Source organism: Pseudorasbora parva, chromosome 23 (assembly GCF_024679245.1).
Source record: "Pseudorasbora parva isolate DD20220531a chromosome 23, ASM2467924v1, whole genome shotgun sequence".
NCBI classification, from domain to species: Eukaryota; Metazoa; Chordata; class Actinopteri; order Cypriniformes; family Gobionidae; genus Pseudorasbora; species Pseudorasbora parva.
Window position 1 is genome coordinate 19,612,057 of NC_090194.1, and position 20,013 is coordinate 19,632,069.

Here is a 20,013-nt window from a genome sequence, read left to right on the forward strand (position 1 = left end):
TCGAGCTGCTGGTTAATGTGCAATCCGTCAGGGAGGGGAAGCTCTGTTTGCAAATGAGTTCTGTAATGTTTCATCCTGTTCTTTTGTGCTTGTGTTGTAGCTCACGGGACTGAGAAGTTTCCTCCAGAAGTCATACCCTTTAAGATATGATTGTAATCGTAGCCTGAACTTTTGAAAAAACCCTCGGCAGTGACAGTTGAACATTTGAGGAAGTTTCACAAAAGCACCAGAATGGTAAGCGCACTTGAGAGCCTCGGCTGTTTGTTATTTAAATGTTTATTTAAATGGTTATTTGTTCAAGGGTTTGACCAACCTGTTAAGATGATGTGTGTGTTCAAAGGAATATTAAGTACAAATATGACATAAAAGAAAATGAACACATGAAATTGAATATTTAAGTGTTTTGTAGTGGACAGAATATGACGACATATCATTATATGACGACTGACTTCATCCAGATCTTTGGACTGAATTCACAGTCAGGAAGTCTATGGCGATCGTGTGAAGGAAATCCTAGAAGAAACAGAAAAGTCAATAGTGATATTCCGTATAGTAGAAAATATTATATTTCACTTTTTTTTAGCACAGTTCAGTACATCATGTTGTCTGATGTCTATCTATCTATCTATCTATCTATCTATCTATCTATCTATCTATCTATCTATCTATCTATCTATCTATCTATCTATCTATCTATCTATCTATCTATCTATCTATCTATCTATCTATCTATCTATCTATCTATCTATATATATCTCTGCTTTGCTTTGCTTTTCTGGTTAAAAATACAGTATATCTATCATCTATCTAGCACAAATAACTGAACATTTATTAAAACTATAGACACATAACTCACATCCATTGAGGAAACTGCAAATGCTTTGAAAACTCCCATTGTATTAACCTAAGTTAATTTCCTCATTGAACTAAAATTACTTTCGCAAAATAGCACAGCATAACATTACAGAATTACCATTTTAAATCGTTGAGATGGCCGTCTGTCATGCTCTTGCTCTTACCATGGTCTTTTTCAGTCGCTTTGGTACATTTGTCAGATCACAACAGAAATTCTTAAAAGTACTCGTTCAACGTCCACATCATCATCTAGTCACTTGCGTACATCATAAAAGTGATTTCTCATTGTTTTGAACAATTTCAAATGCTTTGGTACATTCATGCAATTGATTATACTATACAATTGTCTGCTGTTTCCTACATTATCAATTGTTAAAGTCACGTTGATAAACATACAGTGGGGCAAAAAATTATTTAGTCAGCTCAGCCACCAATTGTTCTCCTACTTAAAAGTTCTTCTACTTAAAAATATGAGAGAGGCCTGTAATTTTCATCATTGGTACACTTCAACTATGAGAGACAGAATGAGAAAAAAATCCAGAAAATCAAATTGTCTGATTTTTAAAGAATTTGTTTGCAAATTATGGTGGAAAATAAGTATTTGGTCAATAACAAAAGTTCATCTCAGTACTCTGTTATATACCCCTTGTTCGCAATCACAGAGGTCAAACGTTTTCTGTAAGTCGCCACAAGGTTTACACACTTTTGCTGGTAGTTTGGCCCATTCCTTCATTCAGATCTCCTCTAGAGCAGTGATTTTTTTGGGGTTGTTGGATTTTCAACTCCCTCCAAAGATTTTCTATGGGTTGAGATCTGGAGACTGGCTAGGCCACTCCAGGACCTTGAAATGCTTCCAAAAAAGTGTTTAAGATCATTGTCATGTTGAAAGACCCAGCCATGTTTCATGGTATTTACTCGAAATCACACGATATATGGCCGCAATACATTCTTTCCTTTACACGGATCAGTCATCCTGGTCCCATTGCAGAAAAACAGCCCCAAAGCATGATGTTTCCACCCCCTATGCTTCAGAAGTATGGTGCAACTCAGCATTCTTTCTCCTCCAAACATGACAAGTTGAGTTTTTACCAAAAAGGTCTATCTCGGTTTCATCTGACCATATGACATTCACCCAATCCTCTTCTGGATCATCCAAATGCTCTCTAGCAAACTTCAGATGGGCCCAGAGATGTACTGGCTTAAGCAGGGGACACGTCTGGCACTGTAGGATTTGCGTAGTGTGTTGATGGTTAGCCTGACGTGGTCATACTCAATTCTAGTCAGAATATGAGTCTGATACTGCTCCATTGGGCTTTGATTATGGGGGCGTATTTCAACTGACACAGGAAAGACCTCAATTGGACAGACCTACGACCAATCAGAGCTACAGAGTAAGTGACGTATGTTGAGCGACGCATACCTCTCAACAGAACTCAACTGCACACATGCTGCCTGGAACTAGTAGAAGATGAGTGTAAACAAAATGTAAACTAATATTTGAAAGCTGGAACCGAACCCGGCGGGAAGACACAGGCCCGATTGGACCCGATTGTCTCATATTCCACAATAAACTGCTCTTAACAAATCAATAAACAAGCTGCGAAAAAAAACAAAAACGTTTTGTCTCAGCATACCTATATGATTCCCGTTGTCTCCCTTCCTTGTACCTGATTGTGATGTCTAATATTCCTCTCTTGTTGTTCCAAGCATGCTTAATTCTCTCATAATTTCAGCTGTAAAAGTCCCCTTTATGTCACGGTGACGGATTTACGCGTCTTTACAGATTTGCATTTCGACTCGAGTTAACTTGCATAATAACTTTGGATGTTTTCCCTTTTGGACTAATGATTGCTCGTTGGGTGCCATGGCCACTGACGTTAGCATTATTTATTTGCTATAATCTCTGTGAGCTTAGTCTGACCACCAAAACTTTAAGATTAAACAAGACGGTTCATTCATATTATTTCTAAGTCATTACAGTCACTGCAGAAGCTCGGGTTGCCATAGAAACATAACACGCTTGAGACTGCACTCGCACGTTAGCTGGAGCAAACTGAAATATGAGCTTTTTTACGCAATTTGAGCGTTAAAGAAAACATTTGTGATAGTTCACCTTTATTACCATGCGCTTGCATTAAATCTGCCCACTTTCTAAACGGCTGAGAGAGCGCGAGCGAAAGAGAGAGAGAGCTTGTGTTTTTTTATTTTTATAAACCTTATTTCCCTGCCCACACTTTTCTTATCCTAATTTTACAATTTGCAAGTTACACAAAACACACAAGCCGTGCTGACTCTGATCACGGCCAGGTGTTCTCAAAGTCCGATCGACTCGGGTATTATACACAATTTTAAACAGACCCGGGACCCGAGGTTATAGATTGGGACCCGACCCAGCTGACCATTCATAATATAGACCCAAACCTGTACGGTCCCGGGTCCACGGGTCTCGGGTGCTCCGTGAAGACCTCTACGGCAAAACATCTTTCCCATCGACAAATGTCTTGATCGCTGTCCTCTGTTCCTCTTTTAAAATGAATGCGCTGTTGATATGTTCTATAACAGACGCGATGGCGGAATCTACACTCAGTTCTTCAACCCAAGCGCTCTTTGATGACGTGGCTGATTACGTTTCTGATGATAATCTGTCAGTCATCAACTTGACAATGTGATCGGTCCGAACAGTTTCTGTTCGGGCATAATAACTCCTCTACGGATCGAGTCCAGACCGAACTTCCCTACCTAAAAATGTAAGTTCGGCTGGCATCCAGGCTAACTAATGGTAGTAACCTTTGTTATTTTGGTCCCAGCTCTCTGCAGGTCATTCACTAGGTCCCCCGTGTGGTTCTGGGATTTTTGCTCACCGTTCTTGTGATCGTTTTGACCCCAAGGGGTGAGATCTTGCGTGGAGCCCTAGATCGAGGGAGATTATCAGTGGTCTTGTATGTCTTCCATCTTTTAATAATTGCTCCCACAGTTGATTTCTTCATACCAAGCTGCTTACCTATTGCATTCTTCCCAGCCTGGTTGAAGGTCTACAATTTTGTTTTTGGTGTTCTTTGACAGCTCTTTGGTCTTGGCTATAGTGGAGTTTGGAGTCTGACTATTTAAGGTTATTGACAGGTGTCTTTTATACTGATAATGAGTTGCCATTGGTTGCCAACAGGTGCCATTGATGTAATGAGTGTAGGACAGAGGAGTATTATAAAGAAGTTGTTACAGGTCTGAGAGCAAGAAATCTTGCTTTTTTGTTGGTGACCAAATACTTATTTTCCACCATAATTTGAAAATAAATTCTTTAAAAATCAGACAATGTGATTTTCTGGATTTTTTTCTCATTCTGTCTCTCATAGTGTACCTATGATGCAAATAACAGGCCTCTCATATTTTTAAGTGGAAGAACTTTTCACAATTGGTGGCTTGCACAATTGTTTGATAAATTGCAGAGGTGCATCTTGTGTGTGTGTGTGTGTGTGTGTGTGTGTGTGTGTGTGTGTGTGTGTGTGTGTGTGTGTGTGTGTGTGTGTGTGTGTGTGTGTGTGTGTGTGTGTGTGTGTGTGTGTGTGTGTGTGTGTGTGTGTGTGTGTGTGTGTGTGTGTGTATATATATTGCTCTGGAAAAAAATTGAGACCAAAACATTTCCAAATTTCAAATAAAAATATTGTTATTTAGAGCATTTATTTGCAGAAAATGAACACCGGATAAAATAACAAAAAATATGTAATGTTTTCAGACCTGGAATAATGCAAAGAAAAGTTTATAATCATTTTTAAACAACACAATATGATTGTTTTAACTTAGGAAGAGTTTAGAAATCAATATTTGGTAGAATAACCCTGATTTCCTATCATAGGTTTCATGCATCTTGGCATGCTCCCTATCAGTCAGTCACATTGCTGTTGGGCAACTTTAGTTGATGCCACTCCTGTCACAAAACTTCAAGCAGCTTTGCTTTATTTAATGGCTACATTACAGAGATTTTCAATGGGATTCAGGTCTGAAGATTGTGATCGCCATGACAGGGTCTTGATCTGGTGTTCCTCCATCCAGACCTTGATTTACCTGGCTGTGTGGTTTGGAGCATTGTCCTGCACGAAAAACCAATCCTCAGAGTTGGGGAACATCATCAGAATAAGGAAGCATGTTTTATTCCAGGATAACATTATACGTGGATTGAGTCACACGTCCTTCACAAAGACAAACCTGCCTGATTCTGATCTTCTCTGATTAACCCAGTTTTCAGCTTTGCCCATGCAAGACCTGGTCTTGGTTAGACAGAGACCCGGAGAGGCCTACAACCCACAGTCTCTCGCACACACTGTGTAATTTGGTGGAGGATTAGTGATGATCTGGTGGTTCTTCAGCAATGCTAAACGTGCAGCACGTCTTTGCGAAGAATGCATAACTCAAGCCACGTACAAGATTACCCTGCTTGCTTCTGCTCTGACAATGTTCCCCACCTCGAAGGATCTCCAGACCATGTTTTCAGATTTTACTTTCTTTTGTGTGAGGAAATTATTTTTGCTTTGTTTATTGTTGATTTACTATAGTATATCCTCTACAAGTCATTTTAAAGTAATGTTTTTTTTGTATTTCATGATAAATTTGTTATTTGAATGATTCAATGATTCTGCAAACGCAAGGTTTCTTTTAAAGTTATGAATGATATAAAAGTGATGACCGTGTTTTGTATCATTTTCAAAAAATATTATGAAACTGGTCAAAGCCTGCTACATAACACTAGAAAAAAGATTCAGTGAGGTTTTATGGTGAACCTGACTTCACCAAGTACAAGTTCCTGGATCAACGTCCTTGTCAACATCACTTTTTAATCAACCAATCAGATTTGAGGGACAAGTTTACAGTTTATTTCAAGTTTAGGCTTTAAACCAGGGTTAGGTGCTTGTACATCATACGTGTTATTCGTCATCTTAACCCTCTGATTTTAGGGATAAAATCAGGGTTAGGATGATGATTTTGGACAGGAATGTCATTCCAGGGTCAACAAAAGATGCTTTTAGACCATTCAAGCCCGATAATACAAATAGAACGCACTGTCTATGAATGTCCTGTCTACATGTCACACACACAACACACAGAAAGACGTGTGCCAGTATCGAGTTCTCTTTCGTGCTTGAACGAACAAATAACACATTATTATGCCAGCATGGCTGTATTTTTGAGTATTCTCATAACAGCAGTCTTAAATTAGTTAAATAACTTAAATTAACTTAAAGAGTTTTCAGAAAATGAGATGCTTGTGAAGGGTTAGTTCACCAAAAATTTAAATGTGGTCATCATTTACTCACCCTAATGTCATTCCAAACCCGTAAGAACTTCGTTCATCTTCGGAACACAAATGAAGATATTTTTGATGAAATCCGAGAGCTCTCTGACGTCTGACCCCTCCGTAGACAGCAATTTAATAAACACTTTCAACGCCCAGAAAGGTAAAAGACATCGTTAAAATAATATTTTTTTGCACACAAAAAACAAACAAAGATAATGACTTTATTCAACAATCTCTTCTCTGCAGTTGATGTAGTGTAAACAGTGCAGCACTTCCGAGTTCTACGGCTCACCATTGGCTAGCACTTGTGTTAACCTCACACGTATGCGTCGTGGTGCTCACGTGAACAGTGTCGGCCAATAGTAAGCCAGCGTTCTGGCGTAGTGCTTTGAAATCGCTGTACTGTATTTACTACGTCAACAGCGTAGGAGACTGACACAGACGAGAAGAGATTGTTGAATAAAGTCGTTATTTTTGTTTGTTTTTTGCATACAAGAAGTATTCCCATCGCTTTATTAAAATTGAAATTGAATTACTGGTCACATGGACCGTTTTAATGATTTCTTTACCTTTTGAAAGTGTTAATTAAATTACTGTCTATTTGGAGGGGTCAGAGTGCTCTATAGGATTTCATTAAAAATATCTTCATTTGTGTTCCGAAGATGAACGAAGGTCTTACAGAATTTTCATTTTTGGCTGAACTAACCCTTTAAAGTCATAGCAGCCAGAACAAAAATAACAGAGAACATTGTAGCTTTAATGAGGACTAAACTATAGTAATTGATTATTTATGCAGTGCAGACTCAAAAAAATGATTGCATGATGCTGTTCACTTTATTTAAGTATCACATCTTGATTTAACATCATTGTATTAGGTTTCTGGTTCAAATGTAACTGCTTTATGTTATATTGACATAAAACCGTTACTCTTTGACTTAACTTAATGTTTTTATTTTCAAATAACTTGATTCAATCAAGTAACCCGAACAAACTGGACATTCACTTCCCATCATGCTTTGCAAAGCGGCTGAATTCAGAGAGTAAATGTGCTATTTTATGCATTTTTAACAAGATGATAAAATGGAGAGACTTTTTGATGTTTAATGTTGGTATTTAAAGGTTTTTGTTATGTTAGTGTTTTTGGAGGTTACCACTGGTGAAGTGTAGCACATGTGCTCAGGGTCAGGACCTGCTAATAACAATCAAAGTAATAACAATTAAAGTTGTTTTAATAATAAAAAACAACTACTTTGAGCATGCCATGGATGTAACAAAACCATCTTCTGGCTAGCCAATACAATTTTGTAAAAGGTTTTCTTGTTAAATAACATTTGTAAATGTGTAATTACACTGGATTACTTGTTATGGTTTTTGTTTTATATTTATTTTAGAATAATTGAACCTAATAGTTTTGGACAAAATTAAGAATGTTAACCTGATTCAACTAAAAGGCATTTAATTAACCTTACGTAAAAAAAAAAAAACTTAAGTTTATTGAAATAAACAATGTTAATTAAATTCAACATAACCCAGTTACGTAGAACCAGTTAACATTAAAAAAATTAAGTAAATCCAACGTATCTTTATTTTTATTTTTTTTAGTGTAGATGGGTAGGAAGGCCACAGGTAAATATGCCATTAATTATAAAGGGTTTATGAGAGTATTGTTTTAAGTTCCCTTAAATTAAAAGTAATTTTTTTAAGCCTAATAAATTTTGAAGTTGATATAGCTTTCATTACTGTAATGTTGAATGTCTACCATTAATGTTTAAAAATATATATTTCATAGAGAATGGTATTAATCAGTGATACTTGCCTTCATTCATAAAAAATGCAATAACAATATTTAAAATATACTGTCTTTACATTGTTTTTACATTAATTTGGAAAGTAACTGTGAAATTATTACAGTATAAAATGTTTAAAAAATAATAATAATAATTTTTTTACTGAAATTGTTTTATATTTTTATGTAATCGATTGAAAGCAGTAATTAATTAAAACATGATTAATAAAATCCATAAAATAATGGGAACCCCTAAAAGGTTCTACAGATGACAGAAGCCTTTAAGCTTCTAAATGTAAGATTGGAACATATGGGGCAGTTTTGGCCCAAGCCCAGGCTCATTTCTTTGCCTGTTCAGAGTATTATGTCGGGCCCAGCAGTAAACAACAGTTTTTTTCTCTTTGTAATATAGGCTGACTACAACACCGAACCATCAGCACCTAGCAAACTCAATCAAGTTCAGGATCAAGTCAATGACGTTAAAGTAATTCTCAAAGACAACATCAACAAAGTTCTGGAGAGAGGAGAGAGGTTAGATGACCTGATTGGCAAAACCGATGACCTCCAAGCTACGGTAAAGCCTCCCAGACCCATCAAGTGCTAAAATTATACAAATATATAACATTTATTGCTATATATTATAATATATTATATAATATTATATTTTATAAGATCTCAAAAGAACTGAATTAAACATGTCCGTTATTAAAACCAGTCATAATTTGTTGTTGTTGTTAATAATTATTATTTCTGTAATTATCTGCCCTTGCCTAGGCTGACTCCTTTCAAAAGACGTCCACACGTGTTGCCAGAAAGATGTGGTGGAGAAACACCAAGATGATGATTATAATTGGTGTGGTAGTGCTTGCCATAATCGTGTTAATCATTTTGTTAGCAACAGGTGTGATTCCAACATAAATACAAACAGTTTGAATGCATTTTAATAATTTGTATACCTACAGGCATTGATGATTACCCCACCTGCATAAGTAACTGGATTTATGTATAGATAAATTGCTATTTTTGTTATAATGACATTTCCTATGATATTCTATGTAATTCTGGGACAATGTGTCTGGGCTTTTCTATACATATGCATTGTTTTTAGGGTATTATAATGTTTTAGGACTAATACAGCATAAGTATGATATTTTTGACAAATGTTTAGGTTTTATTATTAGATTGACTTTGAGACTAACCACTTTGCTAGACATGTTCATCCCGAAGACATCAAAAACTATTTCATTTAAATTATATTACATAAAAAATAAAGAAGAAGAAGCAGCTGCATACCTAGTGTATGGCTTAAATGCTGTGAACTGTTATATGACATTGAATCGTATGATTCCTGGATGTTTCTGCTTGTTTTAACTACTGTGAAACCACTTTGTAGCCTACTCGTGACACTGATTTTATAGCTAGACAAAGTACATTTTCTGGAATTCAAATGATGTATCAGTCAAGTGTTTGTCAAGAGGATGTATTAGGGGGCGTCCCAGTTCGCCCTATTCTGTGCCTTATTGTAGTATAAATAGCCTGGACTGCGATTTCCAAGAGCGTAGTAAACCTAAATTAATCTAAACACAAAAAACATTAATGGTAACTTCGATCAAATTAGGTTTACGATTAAGTAAATTCGCGGCCGTTTATTGTAAACACGCTCTCTACTGACGCAACTTTAATTAAGTAGCGGAGGGGGAGGAGCTGATAAACGTGATGGCGGGTGACACAATAACATTATAAAACTCCGGATGATTACATAGTGTATAAAAGTAGTGTCATGTGGGACAGAACTAATGTGCTCCATACAGGAAATACTTTCTGGCATAAACTTATTGTATAAAGCTATATAATTGAAAGGAAGAGTTAACCCAAAAGTTAAATTACTTTCTTCCTGGAAACAATATAATGAAAGAGATTTACATGTTCAAGATACTGAGAGAATGGGTATTGTTTAACTCCAAAACGAGCATCATAAAACAAAATGAGCACCATAAAACTATAGTCTACATTACTCGTGTGCTTAATCTTTTTTAATATTCTTTCAGAGGGCTTGGAAAAACACACAAGCACTACTTTCATGACACTTGTTTATTTTAGAGGTCGACTACAGCCCTTTTTACTTATATTACATTAACAACAGCAGGAAGGATTCAGCTTTTGAGATACACTGAAGGAAAAACCTTTGAAATGACACGAAGGCGAGTGAATGATGACAATCTTCATTTTTTGGGTGAAATATTACTTTAATTTTTGAAGAAATAACAGGCTTAAGTTTCATACACTTTATTTTGTTGTATTTTTCAATGGTTTACATGACTCTGTAGCAAAATACTGCAATATGAAATGAATATTAAATGGCCTACACTCTGTACGCACTTGTAAGCAATAAATTAATAGACCTGTATACAAACAGTTTCTAAATTATTTGGGCTCTCTATGGTTCAATGCACAACACAAATGTACAAGAGCTACACAGCAGGGAATACGATTATAAACTTTCACAAGCTCTATAACAACAAATTAAACACACACATACAAAAAAAATTCTGTATGACTATCTATCGAAATAACACTTGAAACTTTAGTGCGCGTTCTTGAAATAAATTTCAGATTTGAACTGGCGAACAAAGTGTAGTAACGTGTTGATCGACTCCATATTTAACATGTCTCGCCCTCTCGTTTTCTCCTCTCGTGTGCTTTTCAATTCGCCCTTCCGTCTGAAAAACAAAGAAGAAAATATTAATTATGCTTCAGAAAGACACAGAGTCATAAAATGTTAAGGAATCCCAATTCAATTTAAATTTCAATAAGGAGACAAGCCGTGACTTTGAAATAGAATAATAGTTATTAAATTAAAAAAATCTCATAACATTTAAATGCAAAACCTTGAATTGATGGAAATTAAAACACAAAAGGAAAGCATTTCAAGGATAAGTTCTCATAAACAATATGACTTTTCAAAGATCGCAAAAGGTTAAAAAAGAGAATATGTTAGATGAAATTAACACGGTTTACAGGTGAAGCTTTTTCCACCGCTGTCAGTAGAAAAATCACACAATACAAATATTTAAAAAAGCACTTCTCCGGCGCAGCGGCATCCGAGTACAAACCGGCTTGTAGCTCATGGACTACAGGAAATTACAGCTACACGAGCTACAAATAAAGAAAAGCAAGCATTACAGTGCATATTAACACTGGAAAGTCCAGAGAAAGCCGTATCCTTCAAAAAGTGAACAGTTAATTTTATTCCGGCTCTCGTCATATTTTACCATTACTTGATGGTGCCTGTAAAAAATGGCATTAAATTATAAGATATCATTACATAAAAGCAATCCCAAGACGTTTTAAGAGGAAAACGAAAGCAAAAGAGAAGATAAAAGCTTGACGTGTCCTTTTTATGTTTTGTTGCTGTAGCTGCTGTTGTTTTTTTTGTTTACAATTCGTATACAGGATGTTGGAAGACCATACCAAATGGGAGCATTCGAGAGCGTACGCCTCTCGTACCCTGTCCGCATTGAGCGGGCCTGAGACAATCGGGAAGTCAGCTCATGGCCTGCAAGGAAGTCCCCGCTGGCAGGTACAAACAAGGTATATGTCAGAGTTAGGAGAAGACAACATTCTTCGGTTTTCTTTCCTTGTAATTCCATATTTTCTGGTAATTTCCCATTTAGCAGTACTGTACCTGTTAATTTTTACAGTTACAAAATGGCAAGAAACAGCCAAAAGCCAGCTGTTACATTACTGCCAAAAGTCTCTATGTTACCACTACTGTAAAGCACTTCAGGGTGCTGTGAAACTTTAAAGAAAAACAAAAATTAAGCAATGTACATTACAAAAAGATTAAATGGAGATGATTTAGAAATCTAAAGATGCGCCGCCGTGAGCAACGCAACAACATACCTGCACGTTTCTGTTGGAGTTTAAAGGTTAATACGGCTTGTACGTGTTTTGATGGCCGCCTCGCCTCGGGGATTTGCCGTAGCCGCTCTGCTGATCTAGAGTTGGGAGCACAAAACAGAAACAACGCAAATGTGTTGGTGGTGTACGGTCGCTCGAGAAGATCACTGAGAAAGGCACTTCATAGAAAAAAACATTGCCATTTCGGTTTTAGAGCCAAATTTGTGATGCTTGCGACATACTTACGTTAATTGTATTGAAAATACTGTATTCTGAAAATATGGTGAGAGACAAAAATTTGTGGAGTAAATGGGTGAATGTTTGAAAACTGTTTATTTTCTTCTAAAAACGACCAGCGGTCGTTTTTTGCATGGCCTACAGATTTACATGTTCAGTTACTATCCAATGGATTCAAAGGCACTTTGACAAATGTGTTTTGAAGCTAAGACATCCCTTTCTATATTTAGCACCATAGTTATTATAATACATATGTACAATGTAGCTTTGTGCAAGCAAGCCTTCCTTCCCTGTAAGACAAAAAGCAACTGCAGCAATGTTCTAGAGTTTTCTCTCAAAGCGTAAGGCATGTATCATACAAGCATGTGCATTCTGCTCAGATAATTTAGTGCACAATTGTCATAGTCCGGGTCGAGTACCGACAATCCACGATACAATATATCCTTAGTTTTGTCATCTGTGCGTTCACAAACAGTATTACATACTGCTGTAGTCACCATATCCGTAGTAGTTGTTGTAACCCGAGTAATCATAGCCCCCGTATCCACCATAGCCTTGATTGTTGTAGCCATAGTTTCCGTAATTTCCATAACCTTGATTCCAGTAATTTCCGTATCCCTGGTTCCAATTCTGATTGGGACCTGTAGCAGACACCAAACGTATAGCACAATTAATAAAGATTCAGGCGACTGCAACTGTATAAAGATGGATGGGGATTTGGGGTATCAAACATAATGCAGAACACAAAATTCACATTTGGAATGACAAGAACATAAAATTAAAGTGGAATGAAATTTGGTCAAACTGGTTTCAAATTGATGTCCAGAAATACTAATAAGATTGCCACATTTCTCTTTCTCTTCTTCATTGTATTTAATTAATGTGGACATCATATTGGAAAAACACCATGTCCAAGACTTTTTTTTGCACTGCAAAATCTGAATGGATGTGTAAATTGACTTTGTTATAGAGAGCATTAGTCACCCTCCCACATTTTCAGCAGTTGGTTCCAGAAGGATTTTTGTTTAATGATTTTTTTAAGGATAAAAAAAGAAGAAAAAAAAGTGTTTGTTCGAGTTATAAAGCCATGAACCAAGCCAATCAGCTACAAGGAGAATCAAAACATTACCAACTTTGATTTGAAGCAGAATCTTTTGTTGAAAATCAGAAAAGAATTAAAAGGTACAAGACTGCACTTAACTGCTTTAATGAGGGAAAGAACTACAATCCCATAAAGCATTGCAAAAAGTATAATCCAATTAAAAGCAATGGAGAAGTATAAAACAATTAATTTAAAAATGTTGAAATATGTATATATAGACTGTATATAATTATATATATATATATATATATATATATATATATATATATATATATATATATATATATATATATATATATATATATATATATATCAAAGTTTAATATACAAATAGTAAAGTATCAATTCATTACATCATTCGCAGTGCTTCATGAGAGTGGGTGGAGCTAAAAAGATCTTTTTATCAACTTTGCCAACTCTGGTTGGTGGAATTTTTGTACAGCATCATGGGTAATGTAGTTTTTCACCAACTTCTTTTGTTAAACAATTATTTTTGTTTAAGCTTTGATAAGCTTGTTATCATAGCTATCAAAATCCAGTGTTCGGCATTTTGCGTACGTGAGTTTTTGTTGTAGATGTCTGTTACAAAAAAAAAAAAAAAAAAAATGTGTACTGTGCTAATTAATTGAGATTTCTTACAGCTCTTACAGGTTGTTGGCCTTGTCTGTTTCGTTGCTTCTATTACTCTCCCCTTTTTTGTAAGTCGCTTTGGATAAAAGCGTCTGCTAAATGATTAAATGTAAATGTATTTTAGAAATAAGTTGAAATAATGCAGACTGACAGCTACAAAGGAAGCAAACACTATTGATTAACAACCTCGTAGATCACAGTAGGTTGATCTGTCTTTAAAGGTTTATAAGTTGCTCAAAATCAATTTCCTTTTTTCACATCCAGAATCGGACTGTTGTACTCTATTGTACTTAGTTTAGTGTATCTAATCTTAAAAAAAATTATCCAACATATCATTAGTCCAAATGAATTATGTTTTGTTGTTTCTCAATGCATGTTCAGTAAATTCCTTTTCCTATCATTATAATTTAACATCCATCCAATTCAATGTCCGACTCCATTCCAACCAATTTCTACATTCTGAATCAAGGGATAATGTGGCATGTTACTTATAGTGTTCTGTTTCAGTTCATCACAGAATGCTAGATAATCAGAGAGAACACACCTCCTCTCCCTCTGGACCTGGAGGAGTATCCTCCTCTTCCGCCCCACTGCTGCTGCTGCTGGTACTGCTCCTTTGACATGGCCACTTTGATCTCACACTGCACACACATTCAAATTCCACATAACTAACAGAAACCACAAATGCAAAAAACGTCACTGCTTATTTTATGGAGGACAGCCTCCTGAACCTGAGTGAGTACAACACCAAGTCAAAATCTGCCTCAGGCTTAAACTGATACAGTAAAACCGACGACATTATTGTGTTTATAATTGCTTTAAAAGTCTTAGAAGCTGAAGCTTGTGATTATGGTTAGGACAGTCACATTTCCTACACATGCCCGAGGTGATTGTCCTATCACAACACACTGGGTCTGAAAACTCAGGGCATTTCAGAAGGAAGGGCTTTATAGAAATCAGCGAGTTTCAGAGAGACTAGTAAAATCAATGATGCAATAGTGTACAGTATGTGAAAAAAAAGTGTTTTGAACATGAAAGCATGTTAACCTATTATATTACACCCAATAAACAAAATAATGGCATCATATGATGACCCCTTTTAATTAACACAAGGGAACAAATTAAGAAATAAAAAGAAAAAACATGGCCAAGAATTCATAAGATGTGGGAACAAATTCTTAATTCAAAGTCACAATATCTGTTTTTCCGCATATCATCTGTAGTTTTTAATAAATTTGTACAAAAAACTATTTCACTTTGTTTCCATTAAGTTGTCTATAATACAAAAACTATGTGAAAACATGTTTGAATGAGAGTTTAAAAATAATGAAGCTATATAATATTTGTGATTAAAGACGAGATTAAAGATTAAATGGCCAGTTCATGCACATTAGGATTGTTAAGACTTTACCTTACTTAAACCGATGTTGTGGTACTTCTTCTCCATAATTTTCTTTACTGGTTCCTCCTCTTTAAATGTTATGAAACAAAAACCTCGTCTTTTATTCGTTTTATTCTCCATTGGCAGCTCAATGGAATCCACCTGGGAAAAATATAGAGATGAAATGTAAGGTATACATATATTTCAGCAGTAGCGTGTAACGCAGTCCAGAGTCCTGCACAGGTTCAGGTAAGGTACCCGACGGGTCGACCGGCAATTTTGCTGAAGCGGGTGAAAAACATCCAACCGTGTTGAATATGGGTGTGGGTCGGGTCAGAAAAGGGGGAAACACGGGTCTAACACGGGTTTAAAACAGTCACGTGCAAACGTTCCACACCCGTAAGACCTCCGTTCATCTTCGGAACACAGTTTAAGATATTTTATATTTAGTCCGACAGCGTATATAAGTATAGGCACACTATACTGTCCATGTCCAAAAAGGGAATAAAAACATCATCAAAGTAGTCCATATGTGACATCAGTTTGTTAATTAAAATCTCTTGAAGCATCGAAAATACATTTTGGTCCAAAAATAGCAAAAACTACGACTTTATTCAGCATTGTCTTCTCTTCCGCGTTTGTTTTCAATCCTCAAATAAAGATTCAAACGGTCATGAATCAGCGTATTGATTCATGATTCGGATCGCCAATGTCACGTGATTTCAGCAGTTTGACACGCGATTCAAATCTTGAATCAATAAGCTGATTCATGACCATTTGAATCTTTTTTTGAGGTTTGAAAACAAACGCGAAGAGAAGACAATGCTGAATAAAGTCGTAGCTTGTTATTTTTGGACCAAAATGTATTTTCGATGCTTCAAGAGATTCTAACTAATTAATTAACTAACTGATGTCACATATGGACTACTTTGATGATGTGTTTATTCCCTTTCTGGACATGGACATGGCATACACTTAGATACGCTGTCGGACTTAATATAAAATATCTTAAACTGTGTTCTGAAGATGAACGGAGGTCTTACGGGTGTGGAACAACATTAGGGTGAGTCATTAAAGGGTCATGAAACCCCAAAACACTTTTTTTGAGATGTAAACAGATATGTATAGGCTGCACATCTTTGAAAACACTAAGGGTACTCATTAATGGTATTCATATGTGAAAATAGTTATTTTTGCATTTTTCAGAGCGATTTCTGTCTTCCGGTTTGAAAAGCTTAGTCGGAGCAACGTCACAAATGCTGACGTCGGCACGGCCTTTTCGGCCCAAGTATGGGCTGCTGGGCACATGCTGACGTCGACCGCTCCGAGCGATTCTCGATATATATTCATGACATAAAGCTCATTCAGTCCAATCCCTGCGCTGTAGTATGCATACAAGATAATTTAGTTAATATGCATGAGACAGTCACTTCTGTCAGGCTCGTCTTACATCAATATTGTAGAGATATGGTGGGGAAGTTTTGGAAGCAGCGTGCGGAAAAGTCACAGAGGAAAGCTAGGCGTTGTGCTGATACGAAATAACGTAAAGGGCGCCGAGCGAGCTGTAACCGGCGCCGTCTGTGGAAGCCTTTGCTACAAAGGCTCGGTAAAGTAAAATTCACCTGAGGAATCGCACGCCGAACCTCCAAGCGTTGACTATCTATGTCAGGAGTGCAAAATAACCAATCTGTAATCTGTAGACTAATGAACAAAAGCCACGTCCTCTCCGTTTTATTTGTCGTCACAGCCATGCACTAAACCGCATGTGTTCGGGCTCTTAGTGAAACCGTGTGCAAGTTTGGACAAATATAGATTTAGCTGCCGAGTGATAAACAGCGCGGATCGTCACGGCAACCCAGCGCGCGTCGCTCTGCTTCAGATGCGCGGTCGAGACTAGCCTCAAACCCCTTCGCTTTTACCCCGATCTAGAATTACACATCTCTGTCGCATCGCATGTTGGGTGGTTCACGTTCTCTTATCACGTCGGCGCGTTGATCATCTTGCCAAACAGCGTGCATATTTGGACAAATATAGTTTTATCACGTTTGCAAAATATTTCGTCATGCAGAATAACATTTATTTTCATTTCTCACTGAATTATGCTGGTTTGAACTTTGAAGAGCTGAATGATTTGCGATCTCTGCACGCCACTCATAGCTCTCTCATTCGCTGTATTCATCCCTGATTTAATCTCACTGTGGTAAACAATGCCAACGTGAACCAAGAACATGTCTCAGAACCGCTGTAACTGCTGCTGTTGGTATGGCTAATCTTAATGCACCTACTGACACTCCCCTATTTATGCAAACATTCCCTCTTTCCACACAATACCATCCCACCTTTTCACAGTCGACCACTCCCCTTTTAACAAGCCTTTTCAAATCGAAGGTGTGAAAAAACACCGCTGCAGCAGGGGGGTTTCATGACCCTTTAATGACAACAATTTCATTTTTGGTTGAACTAACGCTTTAACGTTTCATGTCAAGGAAAGGTTCCATGTTTACCACAGCACAGCTCGGAGCGTTCAATATGGTGTAAAACTTCAATTAATATGAATAATTGTTTCAGTCACTGAATGATGCCTTCTATATTTGGGACAAAAGTCACGACTTTAAATTGCTTGCACAAATCTCTTGATCAGCACTCAAAATTTGTTTGTTCATTTAAACTGTAATGCGCAGAGAGGGCGAGAGAGAGTGAGGTCTGCGGTCTTGGCCATTAGTTAATTTACTTGTTTTTGTTTAAGTAATATACGTTGTCAAATATGTTTAAACTTAAATAGACTACCTATACAAGTAGTTATGTCTCTTTGTTTTCATTCGTCCTGTTATTGACGTAATGCACGTCATTTACAAAATGCGTACCCAGATGTTTGAATATATGTTTTTTTGATAGGGAATATTCAAACATCATTTTTGAGCAATTTTGACAGCCCTACGTCAAATACACACAAAATGATGTCAAAATTGCGGTCTTGGAGAGTATTCACGTAAACAAATTTAGTAAACAGTTGAGAAAGAAAACGCATGTGTACCAGTATAATGTGTCTGTGCGTCAGATCTTATATAAAAACAATATCTCCATACCTCTCCATAGGCATCAAAGTACTCTCGGATCTTCTCTTCTGGAGTATCTGGGGAAAGACCTCCCACAAATATCTTCTTCACAGGCTCTTTAGACTTCATTGCCTTTGCTTTCTTAGGGTCAATCACTTTTCCATTCAGTTTGTGCTCCTTTTGCGTAATCACCTTGACAAGGATCAGATATCAATCTTTGATTTATTCAAACAAGGTTGCCTTGCTGTCTACTGCCATAACTGAAACTAAGGTAATGCTGCTCAACTAATAGCTTTTTACCTTTTCCACACTATCAGCTTCTTTAAACAGAACAAAGCCAAATCCCCTGGACCGGCCTGTCAAAGGATCCAGTTTCAAGGTGCAGTCGACCACCTCTCCAAATTTGGTGAAGTAATCCTTCAGGTCTTTCTTAGTTGTGTCCCAACTCAAACCCCCCACAAACATTTTTCTGAAAACAAAGATAACAGACGATGGCTGAAGATATTAAGGTGATCAACAGAAATCATACATCAGCTAAAAACCAATGCCAATAACTACTTGATTATGTTTCAATGTTAAGCCTTACTTTATGTTAAGCTTTACTTTGACAGAAATAATAATATAAAGTGTAACGTGGTAAAACTAAACACACTATGAACGCACACCGCCAAATGTTGAACACAAACACCAGGTTTATTGAGTTTCTTGTTTGAAAAGATGCTTTTAACATTTGACAAACTTGCATTTGAAAGGCAAATGTGTTTGGAAAACTAGCGAACAGCTGCAACATCATCACGCGACTATATGCACAATTATACAGATGTATATTCACGTCATGTACATAGTTTGCGCATTAGAAAATGTGGCCTATCAAGAAAAAAATAAGATATTGATTAAGCGCTGACATTTGCACGAAATGCATAAGTCTAAAAGACTCAAAGATTCACAAAAATGACTTAATTAATCTGACGTTATTAGAATAAGAAAATGTCTAAATTCGGGTTTATTTATTGCTGTCTCCATGGTGCTAATTTACAGGAGCCGGGACTCACCCTTCATCCTCTTCATTTTTACTGGCATCTATCTTGGAGCCCTCCGCCTCTCCTTGCCCGCCCTCTTCATCAGCGCCCGGCATCTGCTCTTCACCCAAACCCTCTCCATCATCATCCTCCATCTTCATCATCATCGAGTCTTCGCCCAGATTCTGCTCCTCCGACATCTTTGTTCAATTCTCGGCGAAAACTCGCGCTATCAAGTCGTGTTTTCTTGAGGAAACGTCTTAGGTTATAATTGATGCAAAATGACAGCAAATCGTATCAATTAGGCTCAGAATCGCGTTTATTTCAGTCTCGTTTCGGGATGTCGATGGCAACGGCGTCCATTCACAAAATGGCGGCGAAACGGAAGTGGAACGTGATGACGTCACTTCAAAAACGCGACACTACTCTTACGCACATTAGTTGAATTTGAGTAATCATTGATCCCGCAGTGTATGTGTAACATTTAATTATTCTGTACATCCCCAACGATGTGAAAATAAGTTGGTATATATATACATATTTTATAGCATAGGTATGTTACAGGTAGTGTATAACTCATAGAAAATGAAAACAGCACAACAAATTTTTTTTCCCATTTTTTAATCCCTTTATCGAAAAAACGTCAGGAAAAGAACTAAAATACAAAATAAAGGACACTTTTCCTAATCAAGACTTAAGAACACATCAGCACAAAACCTACAGGTTCGATCTGAACAAAGCACAGAATAAGACAAACTTG

At 36.8% G+C, this 20,013-nt stretch overlaps 2 protein-coding genes across 9 annotated transcripts; one reads left to right on the top strand and one right to left on the bottom strand.

Moving 5' to 3' along the window:
- si:ch73-234b20.5 (uncharacterized protein LOC449923 homolog) lies at window positions 1-10,343 on the top strand. The gene is made up of 3 exons (XM_067434161.1): window positions 1-234; window positions 8,341-8,502; window positions 8,703-10,343. Exons 1-3 carry the CDS (start codon window positions 232-234, stop codon window positions 8,844-8,846), a joined length of 309 nt encoding a protein of 102 aa, XP_067290262.1. The 5' UTR covers window positions 1-231; the 3' UTR covers window positions 8,847-10,343.
- Window positions 10,154-19,649, bottom strand: hnrnpd (heterogeneous nuclear ribonucleoprotein D). 8 transcript variants are annotated; one of them, XR_010901343.1, is made up of 9 exons: window positions 19,287-19,649; window positions 18,535-18,703; window positions 18,265-18,426; window positions 15,209-15,340; window positions 14,342-14,438; window positions 12,551-12,706; window positions 11,832-11,926; window positions 11,400-11,501; window positions 10,154-10,648 (listed from the first exon to the last, which is right to left on the bottom strand). XR_010901343.1 is itself a non-coding variant. In XM_067434152.1 (8 exons), the coding sequence occupies exons 1-7, from the start codon at window positions 19,451-19,453 to the stop codon at window positions 11,859-11,861; spliced, it is 939 nt and encodes a 312-aa protein (XP_067290253.1). In that variant the 5' UTR covers window positions 19,454-19,649; the 3' UTR covers window positions 10,154-10,648; window positions 11,832-11,858. The 8 variants fall into 8 exon arrangements, 6 of the variants coding, with proteins under 6 accessions (XP_067290253.1, XP_067290252.1, XP_067290250.1 ...); XR_010901342.1 differs by having other exon boundaries at window positions 11,400-11,926; XM_067434152.1 differs by lacking the exon at window positions 11,400-11,501 and having other exon boundaries at window positions 12,563-12,706.
- Window positions 19,650-20,013: the final 364 nt, after the last annotated feature.